At 46.0% G+C, this 24441-nt stretch overlaps 1 protein-coding gene across 4 annotated transcripts in view; it reads right to left on the reverse strand.

Annotated features, from left to right (window-relative positions):
* spega (striated muscle enriched protein kinase a) overlaps positions 1–24441 on the reverse strand; it is an 86031-nt gene that overhangs the window by 4406 nt on the left and 57184 nt on the right. For all 4 annotated transcript variants that reach the window (XM_079841005.1, XM_079841004.1, XM_079841006.1 and 1 more), the window contains 19 exons: positions 16750–16862; positions 16461–16629; positions 16219–16324; positions 15916–16113; positions 15778–15835; positions 15592–15669; positions 15325–15497; positions 15209–15235; positions 14953–15105; positions 14804–14846; positions 7203–7271; positions 4795–7087; positions 4482–4586; positions 4252–4368; positions 4004–4171; positions 1450–1572; positions 1095–1259; positions 377–908; positions 40–279 (listed from right to left, as the gene is read on the reverse strand). In XM_079841005.1, coding sequence (XP_079697131.1) covers positions 40–279; positions 377–908; positions 1095–1259; positions 1450–1572; positions 4004–4171; positions 4252–4368; positions 4482–4586; positions 4795–7087; positions 7203–7271; positions 14804–14846; positions 14953–15105; positions 15209–15235; positions 15325–15497; positions 15592–15669; positions 15778–15835; positions 15916–16113; positions 16219–16324; positions 16461–16629; positions 16750–16862 — 4930 coding nt within the window. The remainder of the gene's footprint in view (positions 1–39; positions 280–376; positions 909–1094; positions 1260–1449; positions 1573–4003; positions 4172–4251; positions 4369–4481; positions 4587–4794; positions 7088–7202; positions 7272–14803; positions 14847–14952; positions 15106–15208; positions 15236–15324; positions 15498–15591; positions 15670–15777; positions 15836–15915; positions 16114–16218; positions 16325–16460; positions 16630–16749; positions 16863–24441) is intronic.

The following is a 24441-nucleotide window of genomic DNA, read 5'->3' on the forward strand; positions in this document are numbered from 1 at the left end:
CTCTAAAAATTGACTGCAGTCCGAAAGGCTCATACATACCTGTCAATGAGACTGCACAGGATCTCCTTCCCTGTACAGTACTCTGTTATGAGTACAAGGTAGCGAGGTGTGATATAGGCTTCATGTAGGGCCATGATTCTTTCACAATGGAGGGATTTCAGGATCTCATACTCCTTTGTGACTGTTTGCTTGGTCTGCAGATCATAGGGAACTATCTTTGCTATGAACATCTTCCCTGTTGCGTTTTCTCTGCAATCTTTTATCACTCCAAAACGACCCCTGTCAAAAACAAATGTGTTTTGTGCTTGCAGATTTGTAAACTGTATAAATAGATGGATAATTATTTGTATAAATAAAGGGAAAAAAATTGTCTCACCTAGATTTCTCATCCAAAAAGCTGTATGGCTTCTGAGGAACTCCTTGCCTCAAAGTGGTCTCAGTTTTGGTGCAGGATACCACTCGTCCTGTAGGTGTCTCTGGTGTGGGTGAGCTTGCTCCTTCTCCTATTGGACTGATACTGCTGACCAAAATCACAGGAGGAGAGACAGGGGTGGGAGCAACTGAGCAAGTGGCTGGAACATATGTAGGGACTGGGGAAATTGATCTGCCTATTGAGGGTGGAGCTGTGCATGACCTCGGAGATACAGTCTGGGCTTGCGTAATAGGGGGGATCATGTTGACAGTGCTTGTTGGCTTGGGGAGAACAAGAGGAGGCATGGAAGTCTTTGGGCAAGAGTGAGAAACAGGGACTTCAGAGGAACCAGACTGTGCAGTAATAGGACTAACAGATTGACTAAACACACTTGGCTGTGCTAATGTAAAAGCAGATGTCGTCACAGCAGTAGTCACAACAGGGAAAGAGGCTGAAGGATGTGTCTTCATTTCAGCAGGATTATGGAGTGGTGCCACTGCAAAACAGATGTAGGATTGATGTACACAGAAATGTATTTAGCTAATCCAGAAAGTAAAAATAAAATAACATTAACCAGTTAATTAAAATATGAAAAGTCTTGTAATAGAAGCTAATATCACCAAAAGAACAACAACGTTTTAAGGCTAAGTATTTAAGTACAACTGAACATCACACTCAGTACCTTTAAAGTTAATGCTTACTCCCTCTGACACATTACTGTATGGACCTTGGCCAGCTTTATTTACACATGCCACTCGGAATCGGATGGTAGAACCAATTGGAAGTTTAGAGGAATTGTAGAAACAATCAGTCACTCCTGTAGCTTCAGTCAACCACTTATCATCGCCTACAGATAAAACGTAACACATTGCACACAATGAATGACAAAGAGATAATAACAACAGCAATATTAATAATAATAACATTTAACATATAGTAGTAATATTTTAATCTTGTTGGTTTGTTTGAAGTTGGAAAATCCATACCATTATAAAACATAATGGATCAGTATGCATGATGTATTAGATATTCCCTACCATCAATTTTTTTCTCAAGTATGTATGTGCAAGGAACTTTGGTGTCTGACGGTTTCCATTGCACCAAAGCAGTGTTATTGTATATCTGTGGAATCTCTGGGGTTCCTGGCGGTTTTGGGACACCTTAAAATGTGATATAAACAATATATGAGCATCAGAAAATAATTTGTGCAAGCATATAATGAATAAAATGTGAGAACACCCAAACATCTGTTTGGCAATAATGCTATCCACCTTTTTCCTGATGAGCTTACTGCATTTTGAATTAAGGGATGCACTTCCGGTTTAGGGAACTTCCACTCAAAAAGACTGAAACGAATAATTTCAAATGATAAGGTTTGACTGAATAAGCTGTCAAATTTTTCTTCATGTTTTAGTTTTAGACATCAGAATAACATAACACTTGATATTTTAATGTGACATGATATCACAAGAATATCTGAGGCAAGAGCTCTTCACTCTTTTCCTCCTGATTCTTTTCTTTTTTTTCTCTTTGTATTCCTCTGTAATAATATGAAAAAACAGCATACTGCGCAATTGTGGTCTGTTCTCATTATTTAATTTACAATATATCCTATTCATTATAATTAATACTAATAATTCATTGGAAGGTTCTGAGAATCTCTTCAAGTCTCCTCAAATCCTCACGTCTTTCAGGTTTGTTTTCACATGGATGCTTTAAAATGTAATTGGCTCCTGTTTTCACTTCTAATCCCTATTAACAGTGCTCACTGGAATGTTTCTAAACCAGGTAAATTCAATATTTGGAATATTATCTGTCAAATCTGTCAAAATGATGAAAATGACTTCAAATCACTCAAATATTATTACTCAATGCTAAAGTTAATGAACATTTTTGATTAAGGCAACATATATTACATAATACATACATATATTACTACAGTGATATGTCACCCAGATCTACTTAGCCCTATCGCCTAACGACTACATTGACTCCCCTGTGCCAGTGCATTGATAAAGTTAACAATTGGATGTGCCAAAACTTTCTTCAGCTAAACAAAGACAAAACTAAAATCATTGCATTTGAAAGTTAAAGATAAAGTTCTCAAGGTGAATGCATGCCTTGACACTTAGGGGTAAAACAACAAAAAAATCAAGTCAGGAATCTTGGTGTGATTTTGGAGTCAGACTTTAGTGGCCTTAGTCATGTCAAAGCAATAACTAAATCAGAATACTATCATCTCAAAAATATTGCATGAATTAGATGCTTTGTTTCCAGACAAGAGAAACTTGTTTATAATTTTATCACCAGCAGGGTGGACTATTGCAGAGCTGCCAACTTTTCAAAAAATTTTGGAGTGAGATTTGGTGGGGCTAACCAAAATTGTGTTGCCGTACAAAGCTAATTTTTTTTGGCTCATTCAACATCATTACCATACAAAAAACAACATATAAAAAATTATAAATGTATATATTTTCTTTTAATTCTGTGAGTGTGGGGTAGTATTTTTGTTTGATGTTCTTTTTTGCCTTTGATAGATAAGTATAGGTTGATGATTAATTTTGTCTATTAAGACAAAATGCATCTATATGACGCTTTGTATACAGTATATCAGACACACACAGTTTTAAAGCACTATGTGGAGGCATGATTTTGTCTAAATAGAACTACTTTAACTTGCAAGCTACTTGTAAGTTAAAGTAGTTAAGTTACATTCAAGCTACCCTTTTGAAAAAATAGCTACACTACAAGTTACTATCAAAAAGTAGCTAGCTTTTTTACAATGACATTGTTACAAATAACTGAATAATTGTTGATAAAGAATGTTATAATATTTGGGGTTTCAAGCAACATAATGCAATGCATTTTGGATTTCACATAGTATAATTCAGGGTTATTGGGACACTTTTTCCCAGTCATTTCAATGGCAAAAACTGTCAGAATTACTTGATTTTGTAAACTATCCGATACACACGATACTCAACATTTTAAACTGGCTGTCAAAGTGCAAAATGGCTACAAATTTAACATCAGTGCAAGAACAAAATGTATGCAACTTAAATTAAATACTCAGGAGTCAGGATTAGTCTAAAGATGCAGGTTAAACTCACAGCACATGCAGTGATGAGTGGAGCGTTCTCTTGGGTCGTGAGTAGAGCGCGATTGAGGGTAGCGCGCCTGCATAGAGCGGATTATTGAGCTTTGAAAAAGCGGAATGTAGCTTTTTGGTCGCACCTTGCTTAGAGTAGCATAAGCTATAGGGAGGGAATAGAGGAAATGTAGTTGTTGTTTTTTTAAAGATGAGGTTAAGTGCTCACGGAAGAGATGAGTTTTCAAATTTAGTGATTCAGGTTGTTTTTCTATTTCTTAAGCATATACTGTGATTATTTGAATTCATTTTCTGTCTAAAGCACTTTGAATTACCATTGAGTATGAAATGTGCTATATAAATAATCTTGCCTTGCCTTGGTAGCAAACCTTTCACTGATTATTTACAGATTAATGGAAATTACTCCCATAATTCGTGCAAAAGCGTCATGGGGTGTAGGAAAATGGTGGATACTAAATAGTAAGCAATCTTCCAGAGCTTACAGGCTAAGGACAGTATACAGGAAGTAGTTGCAGAGGCCAGGTTATTAGTGGCTACACATTCATAGATTCCAGCATCCTTCTTAGATGTCTTCATGATCATCAGAAGTTGTCTTCCATCTGGGCAGGCCACTAAGCTCATTCTGTCATGAATCTGCAAAGGTTTCTTATCTATGAACAGAAAAAAGTTCAAAAATGGTAGGAGAACTAGCGTTTTCATAATTAAAAGTAAACCAATGAATTAAAAATACCTTTCATCCATAATATTTTAGGCTCAGGGTTACCAGCTGGAAGACAACTAAGGGTGACTGGATTTTCTTCAAGAAGAACATGGTCCTTTAGTGTAATATGGAAAACTGGAGGAAAATCTGAAATAAATAAATAAAAACTGGATTAACTGTTAATTGGAATTGTTGATCAAAACTGTGGCACTTGGCATACAAGGAGTAGAGAAGGAATGGAATTTTTTTTTAAAAATCACCTTCCTTTGGAGATGCAGGTGCACATGATTTAGATGGTGTCCTGTCTCTCTTACTTCTGGACAAACCCCATCTGTCCCACCTAGACCTTGTGTCAGTTTCAGGAGCTGTCAAAAAAAAATGCTTTTAATGCAATTTTGCAATTAATGTGTCTTCTTCATTTGCATGAATTAGTTTCAAAAGCTTAACTCGTAAAGTTACAGTATCTAACTAGAATACTTAGCAACAACTTACATACTTAGCAGTAAGTGTTGGAATAGTTTTGGATAACCAACACAAAAATAAAATGCATTGCATAAACTAAATAATACATACTCTTAAAGGACTCTACAGACTCTGCACTAGAAGTGTAGTTCATTGTCTCTTTGGATGATGTAGTAGCAGTTTGTGAGGGAAGCTGGTTCTCTGGAATGTCCACATTCTTATGAATGAGCCCATCAGACTGAGAGCGGCGATGACAGGAGGACAAAAGTGCTTTCTGCTCTTCATTTCTAGTTTCCTTATCTCCCTCCCTCTTCTCAGGCTGACTTTGTTTTCTTAATGAAAATCCAGATACCTTTGACTCAAACTTTTTTCGCAATGCCAGAACTGGTGAATCATTTATTTTCTTGATGTCTTGCTTCTCTTCTTTTGGAGTTTCTGCTTCAACGTGGGGTTTAGTTTCCTTGTCCTTTCTGTCTTTTGACTTACTATGCACTCTATCAAATATGCCTGAAACATTAGATTCAAATTTATGTCGCACAGCAAGGACAGGCGATTCAGCAACCTTCTTACTATCTTTCTCAAGATTATCTTTGTTTGTATCTATAGTGTTATCAAAGCTTCCTGTCTTAACTTCTTTTTTGTCTAGGGACTTGCTACGTCCCATAGCCCAGGTAACTCGTCGTCTGTTAGCTACAGAATCGGAGGTCTCCTCTTTCCCTTTTTTATGAATGGGTTGCAATCTCCTTGCACGCAAAGAGAATCTTCCAATAAGTCCAAGCCCAGATTCCTTCTCCACATCCCTGAGGTCTTGGACAGACTTGGATTTTTCCTGCAATCGTCTAGGCCCAAACTCCAATGGGGTGCCTACAGGACCAGGTCGATAAACCTCTTCATCTGATTTCCGTGGGAGAGCTGGCGAGTTTTCTTCAGACTTTGCCCTTGTCAATCGTTTCAGGCCATGTGTCAAAGATGAATCCCTTTTCTTAAACCTTGCCTCAAAAAGTTCCTCTGAATCAATATCTTTGATATCAGTTCTAAGTGTAGGCTGGTATGCAAGTCCAGTGGTAGATTGAGTATCTGGCTGTGAGATTTTCAAGATAGGGGTGGGTAACACTGTGACAGATGATGTATTTTTGCCATTTACCTGCACTTTACATGCACTTGAATAATTTGAGGATATGTCATGTGGAAGTATATCAAGAGAAGATTCAGTACTTTTATTAATATTTCCTTGCATACTGTCTTGAGAGTCTTGAGATGTGTGTTCTTCCATCTTTTCTAACTTCTTATCAGTGTCATCTAATATAGACCCAGGCTGAGCGGTATTTATAATATGGACATTATCAATAGATTCTTCTCCCTTAGACACCTGTTTATTTTCTAATTCTGGAGTTGGTGGCTTGGAAGAAATTTCTCTTGGAAACACAGGTGGCAGACAAGCATTGGCTTGATTTGTGATATTAGATGTGGCATCCAAAATAATGCAGGGAATCTCTAGTGGGGCTCCAGATCTCCTGTGCAGTGAAATTGACTCTGAATTTCCCTCCCTTAAAGAAGACCTCTTCCTGGATGCAGTTTTTGTTTCTTCAGGACTGTCAGTGGAGAATGCCTGAGAAACTCCTGAAGCACTCAATCTGGCACGTCTGAAGTTCCGATCCAAAGAGGCAGTTCGCCTGTCATCATCAACACCCAGTGTCTCAAGCAAGGGGCCACGAAGACCACTCATATTCTTGTCAACAGTACCCCCTCTTAGCAACCTCTGCCTCATAAGATCAAGTTTTAGAGCATAGTCTTCCTTGCTCAGCTTGCCTGTCTTTGGACTACTGCTCCTGTGTGGAAGCTCCATAGAAACTGCCTTTTTCATATGCTCTTGTCTTTCCTCTGTATTATCATTCACATTACCATCTTCAGGTGTGATCTGCAGAAGAAGCGCACTGTCAGCAGAACTCCCTCTTCGCATTAGCTCTCTTCTGGACTTGCCTGCTACCTGTTCAGCTTCTACACTGGCACCCCTTTGCAAGGATTCTTTCAAGTGTTCATTCCTTTCTGCAATCTCCAGGTCGTCTACATTCTCCTGTCGATCAGTTTGCTGACATTCTGTGATGTCCTCGAGCTGATAAATATTTTTTTGGTAGGAATCATTGGATCCTCTAATTACATTATTATCATCATCCTCATGGATCTCAGTCAGAGACATCCGTGAACCAGAGAACATCATTGTGTGGGGCATAGGAATGAAAGGAAGTTCATCAGTGTCCTCATCTGAGTCGGAGGACGACGATGGAGGCGGTGAGCATTCTTTAAGGTTTTTAGGCACAGCAAGGGACACATGGCTAGAAGAGTCATCCAGCAATTCTGAAATGGATCTCATCACCATTTTAGACTTGTATCTAATGAGTGAACACTGGAATGGCAAAAAACAAACAAACAAAAACCCCAAACTGTTAGGTAATGAACTTCTTTTTTTTATGTTAAGCTTTTTTTTATGTTAAGCTTTTTTTAGCTTTATTATTGCTTACCTGCCATTTCCGTCTGGCTAGCACTTGCTTATGTAATGTTGTTGTGATGCTTTTTCCCTTTGTCAGTGACTAAGGAAAATATGACAATTAGATTAATGTGCTCTAAAACTAAATTTCAATCATGTCAACTCTTGGAATAGTTTAACATGGCAATGCATATGACAATGTTAATGTATTTGGTCCTTGCAGAATAGATCTGCTATGCTGCTGCTGCAGAGCAAGTTCAGAGATTTGCTACCACCAATACAGCTGCTATAAGCATGTAAGACATATATGCTTATAGAAAATAGTATATATGAATACCCATAGCAGATCTATAGGGGTGAAACTGGAGGAGGTGGCGGGTTTCTGATAACATGCTGCAAGACTTGCTTACAGCAAACACAGAACCAAACTATTTAAATGTTAAGCAAGCAAGCTCATTGGCTGCAATGAGATGCAATTAGCGTGTGCCATGTAGTGATGATGTGATTGACAGCAGATTGCATTAAGATATTAGATATTTCAAGGCACATCTCTCTGTTTTGTTCTGTTGAATGGCAGCTTTGTATTTTGTACACAGCTTCTGTAAGTAGGAGCCAAGTCAATAGCCGCGTTTCCTTTACCCTTCAAATTGCGCAAATTGAAATTGCGAATTGAAAATATGCCCAATGGAAACGCGTCAATTTCGCAAAAACTCCCATATATCGCAAAAAAGTTTTTACGCTCGCATGAGGTGGTTTTTCAGGCAATTCGAAAAAGAAAATTTTCGCAAAACTGCAATGGAAACAGTTTTTTTCGCATTTACAGGTCACCTGGTACGGTCACGCATTGCTCTCACATAGGGCCTACATATCATTTTTTTCCCACTCAAGTATGTAGGCCTACGAGATCTTATGTCGTTAAAACGACATATATTTTCTCCTAATAAGGAAAGTGGCGTAACTTTATAATGATGGACCCCGGTGCAACCTAACTATCTATAGGCCTACTGTAATTATGACATATTTTCAAGAAATGTATTAAAACAGAAAGACGCTATAGTTTCAGCCTTGCTCAAAGACTAGGTCTATCCATTCCCGACGATCTTGGTTTGCTTCTTATTTATTAAATATAGCCTACAGCCAAATAGTTGATTAAACATTGATCAAAATTAAAATACAATTTATACAAAACGAAATTAATTTTAAAGAAAGACTTTCTAGAAAACACAATTCAATTGTGCTCAAAATCCATGTCTCCAGACATATGCGCATCTGATTATGTAGCCTTACTCATGCTACTCACTTTTCATAATCAACATATGAAATTAAAAGATTATAATATTTAGACATAGCCTAACTATATGAAACTAAATAGGCTACGTTTTCTTTAACCCTCTTTCCGACGAAGTCGTTGTCGCCTTTTGATGAATTTTTTCCTTATTCCAGCGGAAACTTAAAATACTCCGTCATGTTTAGCCATACAGATAAGTGCAAGACATAATTATAAACTATAAACTGTCTACTTTTATTTGTGTACACTCACTCAACAGCAAAGGCTGTGGACTCAGGGAACAGATTATTTTGCAATCCACTCCAAACGCTGTCTTCATTTCAAAAATATATTTTGTTTATTAAACGCATTTCATTTCAAAAGTATTTCTAAATTCAGTTTATATTTCCAAAAAACGAAATTCCGAGCCAAAATAACGAAGTGGTTAAAAAAAACGTTGAGTTACCACCATGCAAATTCAAAGTTCCCTTTCGAGGGAACTCGCACTGCATCGGGACGACGCTTTGGGGATGCTCCCTTAGCATCAGCGAATCTGAAACCAGAATGCCAACTAGGCCAATCCGATTGGCGTGCGTGATGACGTCATCGTGACGGCATACCCGGAAGTATAAAAGGGTTGCTGGAGCGTAATGGCGGTAGTTATTGCTCTTCAGCATAGCGCTATCTGTTACTGTCTGTCTATTTACTGTTGTTTGTCAGTGAAAGTGTGTGAGAAAAGTAAAATGGAAAGTGTGAGAGTGAATGAATTCAAACAGTGTGTGCATCCGTGTCCCAGGTTCATGTCGGGCTCGGATACACACCTGCTTTGTGTGCACTGCCTGGGCGTCCAGCATGCCCAAGCGGCTCTCGAGGGAGCCGCTTGTGAGCACTGCGAAAAACTGACGCTCAGGGTGCTTTGCTCTCGGCTGGCTGCGTTTGATGAGGCCGGCCAGCCTCGTGAGCCTCGTGGTTCTGGACCCGCAGTCGCTGAGGCGGCTCGGCGTCGCAGATCATGGGGCTCACAGCGGGATTTGTCAGAGGGTTTCGGGACTGCTGCGGCACTTTCCCGATCCTCCTCTGACAGTTCCGAGGATCTTCCTCCCCGTGTGGAAGCCCGCGCTGCGGCTTCTTCCCCCGGGGTGGGAGGTCCGATGCTTGTTCTCTCCGGTTCCGAGGAGCCGGAGGAAATAGGCACCGAGGCGGGGGATGAAGCAGGAATTGTTTCATCGCTTCATCCACCCGCCCAAGAGGAGCTGGTCGAGGTGTTGACCCGGGCAGTGGCCAAATTAAATATAAGTTGGCCACAAGAGGCTCCGGAAATCCAGCTACCCAGCAGGCTGGATGACCGGTTCCTCTCACACCGGGTTCAAACACCTCGCCGGGGCCTGCCTTTTTTCCCGGATCTACACACCGAGGTGTGTAGATCATGGAAACGGCCCTATTCTTCGCGTGTTTGCAATCCCCCAGTATTGGACTATTCCAATGTTCTGGGGGCACGCGAGGCGGGCTATGGGGCGATGCCTCGGGTGGAGGAAGCTCTCGCGAGCTATCTTTCACCCGACTCTGCATCGTCCCTTAAGGCTCCGGTTTTGCCCACCAAACCCTGTCGGGACACCTCATCTTTGGTGGGCAAAGCATATATGGCGGCTGGTCGGGCTGGTGGTTCCCTGCACACATTATCAATTCTGCAGGCCTACCAGGCCGACCTCCTTAAAGAGTTGGACGAGGGAGATGGTCCCTCTCCGGAGGACATTCTGGAACTGAGGAAGGCTGCAGATTTGTCTCTCCGAGTCACCAAGGAGACGGCCCGCGCTATCGGCCGCTCCATGGCTTCCATGGTGACAGTGGAGAGACATCTCTGGCTGAATCTGTCGGGGATAAAGGAGAAGGATAGAGCTTTTCTCCTGGACTCCCCGATCTCGCCTTCTGGGTTGTTTGGAGACGCGGTTAACACCGTCGTTTCCAGACACCAGGAGGCGAAGAAACAGTCAGCAGCCTTCCACCAGTATCTCCCTCGCCGCTCTAAACCTGGGAAGGCTGGCCCTAGCGGGCAGCCTCAGCCGTCATCCAGCTCCTCGCACCGGAAGGTGCAAAAGGAGAGCGTCGCTTCTAGAGCCCCTCCCCCGGGAGCCTGGCAACAGAGGCGGCGCTCTCAGCAGCAACCTTCAGCTCCTAAAGGCGATCTTCGGAACGTCCTTCAGGCGCGGAAGGCTGCTGGGAAGAAGTCCTAGCCACGGCTGGGCTTCTAAGAGCGGTCCCCCCCGCGGAGAAACAACCGAGGTTGTTTCCTCCGCGGCGCTCTGGGAAAATCGATGTGGTAATCCCGCCGTCTATGACGCTTCGGGCCACATCGATTTCCCGCGAACGCATGCTGCACCAGCCGCCTCTGGAAAGACCTGCGGCTGGTCAGCTCGCGCGTCCGCACACGGAGAACCGTTCCCAACTACTTCCTGCCGGTCAGCCGCTTCAGGAGGTTGGGAACGGGAACCGTGTAACACCCGACGCCAGCCTCGAGAGGCTGGTTCCCTTAGTAGATTATTTCGGCGCATGGAAATGCCTTCCGAATATTTCTACGTGGGTCCTGCGTACTGTAGAAAAGGGGTACAAACTGCAGTTCGGTTTTCCTCCTCCACAATTCAGGGGGTTATACTGGACAGCAGTGATACCCGAGCAGGTTCGGGTAATGGAACTAGAAGTAAAAACTCTTCTAGCGAAGGAAGCCATAGAGCGTGTTTCTCCGCTGGAAAGAGAGTCCGGGTTCTACAGCCGGTACTTTATAGTTCCCAAAAAGGATGGAGGGTTGCGTCCGATTATAGATCTGAGGGTTTTGAATCTGTCTCTGAGGAGCTTCAGGTTCAAAATGCTCACTATTCCCATGATCGTGAGTCAGATCCAGTCCGAGGACTGGTTCGTCACGATAGATCTAAAGGACGCATATTTCCATGTCTCCATCCTTCCATGTCACAGGAAGTACCTGAGGTTCGCTTTCGGGGGCGAAGCGTACCAGTATCGAGTGCTTCCCTTTGGCCTAGCCCTCTCCCCACGCACGTTCACGAAGTGCATGGATGCAGCTCTGGCTCCAATGAGACTTCAGGGCATCCGTGTGCTGAATTATATCGACGACTGGCTCATACTGGCCCAGTCGTACGAGGTGGCGGTTCGGCATCGAGATGTCGTTCTGAACCACATGAAATGCTTGGGGCTGAGACTCAACACGAAAAAGAGCGTGTTGACGCCGTCCCAGAGGACTACGTTCCTCGGGGTCGTGTGGGACTCGACAACGATGCGGGCACGATTGTCTCCCGCGCGAGTCGAGACCATACAGGCGATGGTCTCAGGAATAAGGCTAGGCCACAACATCACTGTGAAGCACTTTCAGAGAGTGCTGGGTCACATGGCAGCAGCGTCCAACATAATACCTTTTGGCCTGCTATACATGAGACCCATCCAGTGGTGGTTGAAAACCAAGGGGTTTTCCCCCAGAGGGAATCCTTTCCGTATGATCAGGGTAACGCGCAAATGCTCTCGTTCCCTAGCCATATGGAAGAAACCTTGGTTTCTGTCCCGAGGGCCAGTGTTGGGAGCGTCTTGTTGCCGGAAATCCGTTTCAACAGACGCCTCCCTCACTGGCTGGGGCGCGGTCATGGACGGCCGCTTTGCGAGGGGCCCATGGGAGAGCCGTCATTCCTCCTGGCATATAAATTGCCTGGAGATGATGGCGGTATACAAAGCTCTCAGGAGCTTTCTCCCGCACCTCCGAGGCCAGCACGTCCTGGTACGGACAGACAATACGTCTGTAGTAGCGTACATCAACCGCCAGGGAGGACTGAGGTCGCGCTTTCTGTACAAGACAGCACGCCAAGTCCTCCTGTGGACCCAGGGGAAACTGTTGTCCATCAGGGCAATGTATGTCCCGGGGGTCCAAAATCAGGGAGCAGACATCCTGTCGAGGCAGGGGCTGAGGCCCGGGGAGTGGCGACTCCACCCAGAGGTGGTGGAGGCCATATGCAAGAGGTTCGGCCCAGTGGAAGTGGATCTGTTTGCGTCTCGAGAGACGTCCCACTGTCCACTGTGGTTTTCCCTCACGCATCCAGCTCCGCTGGGGCTGGATGCCATGGTGCAGACGTGGCCGAGGCTGCGTCTGTACGCATTTCCCCCGATTGCTCTGCTCCCGGGAGTCCTGGAAAGGGTCCGTCGACAGGGGGTCAGTCTACTTCTGGTAGCACCCCGTTGGCCGACTCGAGTTTGGTTCTCGGATATCATAGCTCTGCTAGCAGGTCAGCCGTGGGAGATTCCTCTGAGGAGGGATCTCCTATCTCAGGCGGCGGGTACGATATTTTACCCCCGCCCGGAGATTTGGAACCTGTGGGTCTGGCCCCTGAGGGGACCAGGTTCATAGAGGCTGGCCTATCGGCAGACGTGATAGAGACCTTACTCAGCTCCAGGGCTCCGTCTACGAGGAGACTGTACAGCCTCAAGTGGAATGTATTTTCCACTTGGTGCAGAGAACGTGAGGTGGACCCAGTTAACTGCCCAGTGGCTTCAGTGCTGGAGTTCCTCCAAGATCGTTTCTCTGCAGGGCTTACCCCGTCCACACTCAAGGTGTACATGGCTGCCATTGCGGCTTTCCACACTCCTTTGGGTGATGGGCCTCTGGGTAGGCACCAGCTGGTTGTACAATTCCTCCGTGGGGCTCGGAGGATGAGGCCTGCGGCTCGGTCCAGAGTTCCAACCTGGGACCTGGCAGTGGTTCTCGAAGGATTGGCTGAGGCCCCCTTCGAACCATTGGAGTCGGCTGGACCGAAGGATCTGACCCTTAAGGTGGCTTTTCTCCTTGCCATTACCTCTCTCAGGAGAGTGGGAGATCTCCAGGCCTTGGCGGTAACGCCAACCTGCCTGGAGTTTGCCCCGGGAGGAGTAAAGGCCATCTTACACCCTAGGCCGGGCTACGTGCCTAAGGTGCCATCAAGGGTGGTCAGGTCATTGGTCCTGCAGGCATTTCATCCTCCGCCTCATGTGACGGCGGAAGAGGGGAGGCTTCACCTACTCTGCCCGGTTAGGGCTCTAAGAGTTTATCTGGCGAAGTCTGCACAGTGGAGGAGATCACAACAACTGTTGGTGTGTTTTGGCTCACCTAAGAAGGGATTGCCTGCGTCTACTCAGACAATCAGTAATTGGATTGTCCAGGCGATTACCATGGCCTATCAGGTGCGCAGTTTGCCTTCACCTGTGGCTGTGAGGGCTCATTCCACCAGAGGCATGGCCTCTTCGGTGGCCCTTCTTTCTGGGGTCCCCTTGCAGGATATCTGCGAGGCGGCCGGGTGGGCTACCCCACACACTTTTATCAGGTTTTATAGCCTGGATCTCCCTACGACGCCTGGTGCGAGGGTGCTCCAGTCCTAGCTGTGCCCGGTTTCCGGCTTCACACTAGGGCAGGCGCTACCCTTCGGTGTGGCCTAGTGGGTACTCGTTCCCCAAAGCGTCGTCCCGATGCAGTGCGAGTTCCCTCGAAAGGGAACTGCTCGGGTTATGTATATAACCCTTGTTCCCTGAGAAGGGGAACGAGCACTGCATCCCGACGCCACACCTTGGCGCGCCTGGAGTGCATGCTTCAGAGCAATTACTACCGCCATTACGCTCCAGCAACCCTTTTATACTTCCGGGTATGCCGTCACGATGACGTCATCACGCACGCCAATCGGATTGGCCTAGTTGGCATTCTGGTTTCAGATTCGCTGATGCTAAGGGAGCATCCCCAAAGCGTCGTCCCGATGCAGTGCTCGTTCCCCTTCTCAGGGAACAAGGGTTATATACATAACCCGAGCAGTTTTCGCTCGTCTCTGTATATGGCAATGCGTCACAATAACCTGGCGTATGTAAAAGTCGATCATTCTTTACAGATGATGGTATGTTTGGACAGAAGACGAGTTCTCTATTAAACTCACCATTAAAAACAATAGAATATAAACTGCCACAATTTATCATAATACCTCATATGTGCCGCTCAAGTATAAGGTTGTTTCCTTGCCATCAGTGCTATAACATGCACATCTCTTTCCATTAAAAATAATGGCGTGCGGTGGCTGGGATATACATAAACCTAACAACATACGTAGCATGATTTTTGGAATGATTTATCACGAGAGGAAAAAAATGTTTTAGTGGCATAACATCAGTTAATGGAAACGCTGTCATTTCGCAATATTTTTTTGTCGACTTTTAGAAAATATCGCAAAAGTTTTGCGCAAATCTGTAATGGAAACGCGGCTAGTGTTACCAAAAGTGATGAACTGAAGTGTGGATGCATATTTTCTTTGTTTTGCTGCATTAATCAGTACTGTAGCCTGTTTGTTAATATTCTATCATACCTTGAACCAAGGATGAAGAAGACATTGTGTGGCATCAGGTCTCCTGAAGTACAAATGGTTGAACATTAAATTCAAGAGAGCATAACTCCATGACAATTAAAACAGTCAGGCATATTTACCACAAAGATTGTTGTGCAATAAACACTTACAGTTTGTTTGGTACAAGGAGCTTTATGATGAACCCTTTTGTGTCTCTGCAAAGGTCTTTGAACATGCTTTCCTCAAATGCAACATTATAATTCCTGATGTTCAGCAGAGTGTCACGGTCATTTTCCCCAGCAAATGGGGAAACTCCTGTTAGGCTGTAAATTATGTGATATTGTGATTCTATCATTATGTGAATCATGTGATTATGTGACATGTTGAATGAAAAATTCTGTCAGTGGAGAGTTCAGATATACATACCATAAATAAGTTATGACACCCACTGGCCTATGGAGAGAAAGGTTGTTTTAGAAAATACAGAAAATACAAATGTTTAACCAACGGTCAAAGAGTTAGGTGAAGTGGTGGTATTTTACCAAATGTCTGTAGATTTAGAGATGGGTGACTGGTTTACAATCTCAGGAGCAATGAATTCTGGTGTGCCATATTTGCAGTACAATTCTTCGTTTGGTTTGACTTTCAGAGCATTGCCAAAATCGCAAATACGAATGTGATCACTTTTTTGGTCTGCCATGAGAATGTTTTCAGGCTGAAATTTAAACATACATAATTGCTTGTCACTGAAAAGTAATTTCTAATTATTAGTAAAGTGTTTAGTAAATGATACTGCTTTATATGTTGACCTTTAAATCAAGGTGAATTATGTCATTATGGTGAAGATAGGTGATACCCTCAAGTAGCTGCCGTATAATAGACTGAACCTGCACATAAAACAAAAACATTCATTCTATGGAATATATTAATCTTATTTTGTTTCAGCATCATGCAGCAGCATCTAATTTTACTGAATACATAGTTAAAACACCAACCTCAGATTCTAAAATGGTTGTTCTTTTTGTTATTCTTTCCAAAAGCTCTTCGTGGCACCTTTTTAATCATTTAAGGATAATGATGCAAGCAAACAGCTTCTTTTTAAAAAGGGATAATTAATCATAGGGAAAGGATACAGTTCAGTTATAATGACCACTACACGCCTCTTTTCAAAAGCATCATGGAAGTGGACGATCTTCTCATGGTCTAACTCTGACAAGAGGGTCATCTCTCTCAGGGAACAAGTCTTTCTCTTTGCCTGCACCGAAATGAATTTTGCTGCAAGTGATTGACCTTTTTTTTGCGTCACTCGCTTGATATATGAAAACGCCCCTCTGTGAAAAAAGACATTACAGACCTGTCAGATTCAAATATAGACAGTGTTCTTTTAATAATAATACAACTATAAACAGCAGTGCTCTTCTAGTATGGTATCTGACCTGCCAATCTCTTTGTGTATGTCATAGTAATCAGTCAGCCTTCGCATCCTCCGTAGAATTGTGCCTTCATCTTCCATTTGCTCTTCTTCTTCCTCCACATTTTTGGCTGTGAATATATATAAGTATCACATAATCCTGTTAACTATACCAAACATACAAAAATAGTTTCTACTAAGTAAACCTTGAATTATTCACTAGAACTCCTTTTGGCTAGCCATATTCAAACTATTTGTATAACTTACCAGTATGGACAGTAAGCTCTGCCTTACAGGACACTGACCCAGCCATGTTCTTAGCAGTGCAAGTGTAGACCCCCATATCCTCAGGCTGAGCATTGAGAATAACAAGCGAGCATTCTCTGTCGTCATACACAAAGGTAAAATGACTGCTCTCTGCGAGAAGAATACTATCCTGAAAGTCAAACAGAACAAATCACCAAGGACAGCAAAAAATTATCCAGTGAAATTTCAATTATAGACATTAAAATTCTCAAGACTACAGACATAAACATATTCAAGAGTTTAAAAATACCTTGAACCAGAGGATATCAGGGTCAGGTTTTCCATCTACAACAACAGCTAAACGAGATGTTTCCCCCACACACACATCCAAGTCCTCCATGATGATCTCAAATGTTGGAGACACTGAAAAGGCCACCAAAAACGATTTAAAAACAAATCAAAACCTGAAGCAGGATCAATGCAGACAATTATTACTTAAGTATAAAGAAATTAAAGGAATAATTCACCCCAAAAATTGTTTGATGATATCATGAGTGTCAAGTGAAGTCACCTTTATTTATATAGCGCTTTTTACAATACAGATTATTTCAAAGCAGCTTTACAGTCATGTACAGTAGATCTAGAAGAAAATAGTGTCATAGACTAAGTAAGTTCAGTAATAGTTCATTTCTGTTATAAAAAAGTTATAGTTTAGTTAATTTATCGGTCCCACTTTATATGAGGTGTAGTTCAAAAAGTAAGTACAATTTACTTATTGTTTTCATATTGTATTGCAAAACACTTTTGCTGATATTGAGGTGGGATACGGGTAATGTTAGGGACAAGTGTGGTGGTATGGGTAAGTTTAAGGGTGGGGTTAAGGTGTAAGGGAACTGTCAACGGTGTAATTATAAATGTAATTACAGAAATTAATTACAGATGTAATTACATGCAGATATTTTTTCAAATGTAGTAAAATGTAAATACATGTATGTAAACAATAAGTGCATTGTATAAAATTAATTTAAATGTTAGCACAAAGTAGTTAAGGCCACCTAATATAAAGTGGGTCCAATTTATCTATATAGCCGCTCTGGAACATTGATGTCATCGTCCAGCTCAGTTCAGTTCTCATACAATGGTGCCAATGCAGGCATATCAATAATATTGTTGAATATTTAGTGTCCACCCACACTCATGTGTTAATACACATGGGTGTGCCATATTAAGGTTGCCATATTAGATTGTACATACAGTTTATTAGATTACTTGTATCCTTTATGTCCCATGACTTATGATGATTAATTTTATTGGCATGTTGCTATATTGGATCATACCCAAGTTGATCAATGTTTTGTGTTGTGTTTCGTTGTGTGATTGTCCCTGCTGAAAAAAACACAGCATAAGGTATGAGATGCTGATCACCAGCATGGAAAGTGTGAGTGTTGGTGGACCAGCTACACCAGCTCAGTTTTGCTTGAGAACAGCATGACTATTCTGGTCCACCAGCTAGACCAGCACTATAATAGCACTGTACCAGCTATAACCATAAGCAGCCTGGACCATCATGAAACACATGCTGGTTTATGCTGGATTTTTCAGCAGGAGTATGACTTCAGAAAGACCTTTGTGTCCTATTTTGGAGCTTGGACTATTATTGTATAGACATAAACTGATTCTTTAACCCTTAAATGCATGAATGTTTTGCCAATCATTATTACATATTCGGGTCATTAGCGACCCGGATCTATATCTAACACGGATGGATCTCAACCTGTTGCGATAATATAAAACTCTCCTGATATTAGAGTAACAATTACAGAAGAAATAAAATAAAGCTCATAATTGCCAACTCAAACATTGTGACAGTGACACAAATTGTTGATTGCGTTCAGCATTTTAACACTGAGCCATTTCAAGTTTTGCTGATGTACTTCCTATTCTTTTGTTTTCTGTTCACGATGAGTGAAACTTCAGTGTCAGACATTACCACCTTGTGGAATAAAGGTGTATTGCACTTATACATTCATCAAATATTCAATTATTGTTGTGAAGAAAAATATATACTTTGGGTCATTAGCGACCCTATACAATTTTTACAAAAAATGAATGGAAAACATTCATTCTTTTCTAATTTTATAATTATTTTTTGTTATATTGTTTATAATGAATTGATTGAGAATTACAAAGAAGGTTGATGTCTAACTTAAAAAAAAAATTAGTGAGGAGGAGGGTGGTCAATGACATCACAGGTCACTAAAGACCCGAGGTATGCATTTGAGGGTTAAATATATCTTATTTTGTGCTTCAAAGAAATTTTTTGAGGACAGTTGCATAAAATTAGGTACTATGTTAAGACTGTGTCTTAAGAACGTCTCGGTTACGTATGGTAACCCTCGTTCCCTGAAGGAGGGAACGGAAACGTACGTCGAACGTACCGACGAATTGGGGATCACTTCTGGGAGCTCCTATCAGCTTCGAGCTATATAGAACCCGCCAATGAACAATTGGTGTGCGAGATTAGCATCTCACGCTCCGCCCCGCACTGCGGGTATAAACAGGAAGCGAGAGCGAATGCACGCTGTTTTTCACTGAGGAGCCAAACTTAGTGGCTCGACCTGCAGTGATGGTACAGCAACTGAGGCGACGGGACGTACGTATCCGTTCCCTCCTTCAGGGAACGAGGGTTACCATACGTAACCGAGACGTTCCCTTTCAGTCGGTCACGTTCGACGTATGTCGGACGTACCAACGAATTGGGATCCCTTTGGAAAACGCCATAGTTACTACCACTTCCAGCGCCCAGCGATGAGCCCCTCAGACCCCGATCTGATGCGGGCGGGGAAATTCACGCAGGGAGAGTCAAAGCTGCTGTTCCGCAAGACCCACTCAGCTGACTGTATTGGATAACGCTGGGAAAGCGTGCCTGTGAAGGCCGCTGCGGAAGCCACATCATGCCCAGAGGGAGTTACCATGTGGAGAATACACGTATGGGCTGGCCGTGGGTAGCACAACATACGGAAGTCCCAGGGGTGGCCCCGGCCAATTAGAGGAGGGGGACAACACCTTCCTGAGACGGCAGAGGAGACTCTGCCGAGGGAAAGACATGGGCTCGCCGTAGGGAGCCGTACCGTGGAAGAATACACATATGGGACCGCCGTGGGGGTCACAACATATGGAACCCAGCCTAACACAAGTTCCACCAATGCATACGAGTGTTAGACCTGGCGTTGAACGCTCCGCCACGTCCGACTGCCATGGGTTGCGGAGGACTCAACAGGGTTCGCCGTTCTGGGGAACTCGACTGGAGCAGATAAGCGCACGTATCCGTCTACCATAGGGGAGGGAATGGCGCAGCAAGCCGACACTGGAACAGGCACTTTCGGTGTTACTGACTATGGGAAATGAGCACACAGGAAGAGACCGGCTCTACACGGAGGCTATAGAATCTAGCGAACGTGTTAGGTGTCGCCCAGCCCGCAGCTCTACAAATATCTATCAGCGAGGCGCCACGAGCCAGCGCCCAGGAAGAAGCAACACCCCTAGTGGAGTGGGCTCTTAACCCGAGCGGGCAGGGCACGTCTTGGGACTCATAAGCCAAGACGATGGCATCCACTATCCAAGTGGGCCATCCTCTGCTTGGAGACAGCCTTTCCCTTCTGCTGTCCTCCGTAACAGACGAAGAGCTGCTCTGAGGTCCTGAAGCTTTGCGCTCTGTCCACGTTGTTCCGGAGAGCACGGACGGGACAGAGAAAAGATAGGGCTGGGTTTGCGCCTGCAGGCTCACCACTTGATCCCGGAAGGGATTAGTGGGAACCTTGGGCACGTATCCAGGCCGGGGTCTCATGATCACATGAGAGTTACCGGGCCTGAATTCCAGGCACTATTCGTCGACCGAAAATGCCTGCAGGTCCCCTACCCTCTTGATGGAGGCCAAGGCAGTCAGGAGTATTGTCTTTAACGACAAGATTTTCAACTCAGCTGACTGCAAAGGCTCAAAGGGCGCTCTCTGTACTGCAGTTAGCACCAGAGTTAAGTCCCAAGAGGGTATGGAGGGATGGCGAGGCGGATTTAGTCTCCTCGCCCCCCTCAGGAACCTGACGAACAGATCGTGCTTACCTAGAGATTTTCCATCTACTAGCTCATGATTAGCGGCGATAGCGGCAACATAGACTTTGAGGGTGGAGGGAGACAGCCTTCGCTCCAACCCATCTTGTAGAAAGGAAGGCACAGACCTGATCGAACATCTCCGGGGGTCTTCTCGGCGAGAACAGCACCAATCGACGAACAGGTTCCACTTCCACTTCCGCTTGCGGTAGGTCACCTAGAACCTCCGCGTCCCGTCCAGGGACCAGACATGGAGTTTCCAGAGGTCTGGACGTGGGTGCCATAGGGTGCCCCGTCTCTGAGTCAAGAGGTCCTTCCTCAGAGGAATGGGCTAAGGAGGTGCTGTCGCGAGGAGCACTAGTTCCGGGAACCAAGTCCGGTTGGGCCAATACGGAGCGACCAACAGGACTTGCTCCTCGTCCTCCCTGACTTTGCACAGTGTCTGTGCAAGAAGGCTCACTGGGGGAAACGCATACTTGCGTTCTTCCTGGGGCCAGCTGTGGGCCAGGGCATCCGACCCGAGGGTTCCCTCGGTCAAGGAATAAAACCACTGACAGTGGGTCGTCTCTGGGGAGGCAAACAGGTCTACCTGTACGGCCCCGAAACGACTCCAGATCAGCTGGACCACCTGGGGATGGAATCACCACTCTCCCGGAAGCACCGGTTGACGTGACAGCTCGTCGGCTGCACGATTGAGCAGGCCCGGAATGTGAATGGCACGAAGCGACCTCAGATGCTTCTGACTCCATAGGAGGAGATGGCGGGCGAGTTGCGACATGCGACGGGAGCGTAGACCACCCTGTTTGTTGATGTATGCTACGGCCACAGTGTTGTCCGTACAGACCAGGACGTGCTTGCCTCTGAGCGGCACTTTGAAGCGGCTGAGTGCAAGACGAACTGCTAACAACTCGAGGCAATTGATATGCCATTGCAGTTGAGGCCCCGTCCACAGACCCAAAACTGTAAGCCCGTTGTACGTGGCACCCCAGCCCGTGGATGAGGCATCCGTGGAGACAACGGAGTGCCTGGAGACTTGTTCTAGGGGAACTCCCGGACGAAGAAACGAAGGGTCCGACCAGGGGTTGAAGGTTTGGCGGCACCTCGGAGTCACTTGGACGCGGAGGGATCCGCTGTGCCACGCCCATCTCGGGACTCGGTCATGTAGCCAGCGTTGAAGCGGTCTCATATGAAGCAATCCCAACGGTGTTACTGCTGCTGTGGATGCCATATGCCCCAGGAGCCTCTGAAAATGTTTCAGTGGTGCCGCTGTCCTGCCTTTGAACGAATTCAAGCAGTTCAACATTGACTCTGTGAGGCGCGCTGTCATGGCGATCGAGTCTATCTCCATGCCGAGAAAAGAGATCCTCTGCGTGGGACAGAGTTTGCTCTTCTCCCAGTTGACCCCAAGTCCCAACTGGCTGAGGTGACTGAGCACCTTGTCCATGTGTTTGCACAACTGCTCTCACGACTGGTAGTTGAGGATGCGAACACCATGCTCTCTCATGGGACCAATGGCCGCCTCCGCAACCTTCGTAAAGACGCAGGGCGACAGGGACAGGCCGAAGGGCAAGACGCGGTAATGATATGCTCGTCCCTCGAACGCGAAGCGCAGAAAGGGCCGGTGTCGAGGGAGAATCGAGACATGAAAGTACGCGTCCTTCAGGTCGATCGCTGCGAACCAATCTTGGGGATGGATGCCCCTGAAGATGCGCTTCTGCGTTAGCATCCTGAACGGCAGCCTGTGAAGGGACCGGTTCAGGAATCGCAGGTCCAAGATCGGTCGTAACCCACCGCCTTTCTTGGGTACAATGAAGTACGGGCTGTAGAACCCGGACCGCATATCGGCTGGAGGGACCGGCTCTATCGCGTCCTTTGCCATTAGGACTGCGATCTCCGCCCTGAGCACGGGGGCTTTCGCCTCCACTACAGTCGTGAAGTGAACGCCCCTGAACTTGGGGGGACACCGGGCGAACTGAATCGCATAGCCAAGTCTGATGGTACGGAGGAGCCACCGAGACGGGCTGGGAAGCGCTAGCCAGACTCCCAGACTCCGAGCTAGGGGGATCAACGGCACCACAGACATACCCGCAGCGGGGCAGCGAGGCGGAACACAGGGATCCGGCTCGGACGGCATGGGAGCAGCCCGAAGCGGGATCTGAGTGTGCTGTGCAACACTTACCTGCATCCGCGGAGGAGACGTGCGAGTGTGGGGAGGCCGCTTGAGTGCGTCCCGACAGCCGGCGTCCCCTGCTGGCGAAGGGAGAGGCACCTGAGGGTGGCGAGGCATGGGAGCGTCGACCACCGCCAAGCGCGCTCTCTTGGCACCCAGAGATATTGGAAACTGCTCTTTTATTGAGGTTTTGAGGTTTCGGAACAGAACTCAAACAAAGGATTCTCCCCCGGCCCTCCTCCGGGGGAGGGAGTGGTGCTGCAGCCATCTCCCGAAGAGTAGTTTCCTACATCTCTGGGTGGCCCGTCTCAGGGTCGCTTGCGACGACGCTTGCCACCTGGCCCCATGCCGTCGGCTGGTGTTAGGCTGCTGCGGTGCCTTGGCGGGGGAGGAGGCGGCGGCGGGTGGACGTCCTCTGCGACGAGTAGTCGGAGGCGGTGCCACCGGCGGCGGGGTGGAGGCAGCAGCGGGTCGCCGGGGCAGGATGTGCTTGATCCCGGAGGAGCTCTGGGTCAGGCCTACCCTTGTGCATGTCAAGGAGTGCTTGGGTGCATGTCAAGGTGGACGCTGCCTGTCCGCAAGCCTTGTAAGCCTTCCCAGTCAGACTGGAGGAGAACATACAGAAAAAGGTGCCGTCCACGACCTCGTGATCTCCTCATGCACCTCCGGGAAGAATGATGTCGGGGCGGGACGCTGAGAACCAGCGCGAGCCGCCCCGAGGAACCAATCATCCAGCCTAGAGGGTTCGGGACACGGTGGAGGGTTCCACACGACCCCTACCCTTTCGGCGGCCCGGGCAAGCATAGCAGTCATCTCGGGGTCCGGGGCAGCTGTTGCCACTCTCCCGGAGGGAGGCAGTACAGCTGACAGCTGACAACAACTCCCCCTCTGATGCAGCGATCGACATCTGTTCATTTGCTGGAGCTCCGAAAGTCACCACTGGCCGCCCATGGAAGGGACCAGCGGGTTCTCTCGGGAGCTCTACCGGCTGCGGAACATAGGGAATAGGGGCCTGCGGAGTTTCACTCGGTGGGTTTGCCCTAAACGTGATCCTCAGATCACCCTGGCCATCCAAAGAAGTAGGTCTACCCGGGTTAGGGGTAGAACTAGATCGTAGGATGGGTAAGGGGACTCCGCCTGCCCGAAGGTAGGAGAGTCTCGATCTTAGTTCCGAGATAGTCATGTTCCCACAGTGGGAACATGAACTATCCACAAACGCCGCCTCAGCGTGCTGTTTGCCCAAACACGTGAGACAGCGATTGTGACCGTCAGTAGGCGCCAGGGAACGACCGCATCCAGAAACGCACGGGTGGAATGACATCTTGAAAAAGATGCAGCGTCACCCGTGAACTCTTTTTGTGAGGAAACGCTCTGTGCTGAAGCACTCAGGGGGAAAACGCGACAGCGCACAGGGTTTAGTACAGCCCGTGCCTGTACTCAAACAGGAAAACGCCCAACCAGACCAACAGAAATTTGTTGCTGTGAAATCAGCAGTTTTCTCTGTTTAACAGAGCAGTAGATGAGTCACCGCTCTCCCGCTGGAATGTGCCATCTCTCCAACACGCGTTTCTCCCGTTCTCCGGTCTTCAATAACTGTTTGCTGATAGCAGCTTACACTCAATGAACTTGAGAGTCTTCTTCAATCGCCGTTTGGCTCCGAAGTGAATGACAGCGTGCATTCACTCTCGCTTCCTGTTTATACCCGCAGTGCGGGGCGGAGCGCGA

This window comes from Gobio gobio (assembly GCF_949357685.1).
Source record: "Gobio gobio genome assembly, chromosome: 17".
In the NCBI taxonomy this organism is placed as follows: Eukaryota; Metazoa; Chordata; class Actinopteri; order Cypriniformes; family Gobionidae; genus Gobio; species Gobio gobio.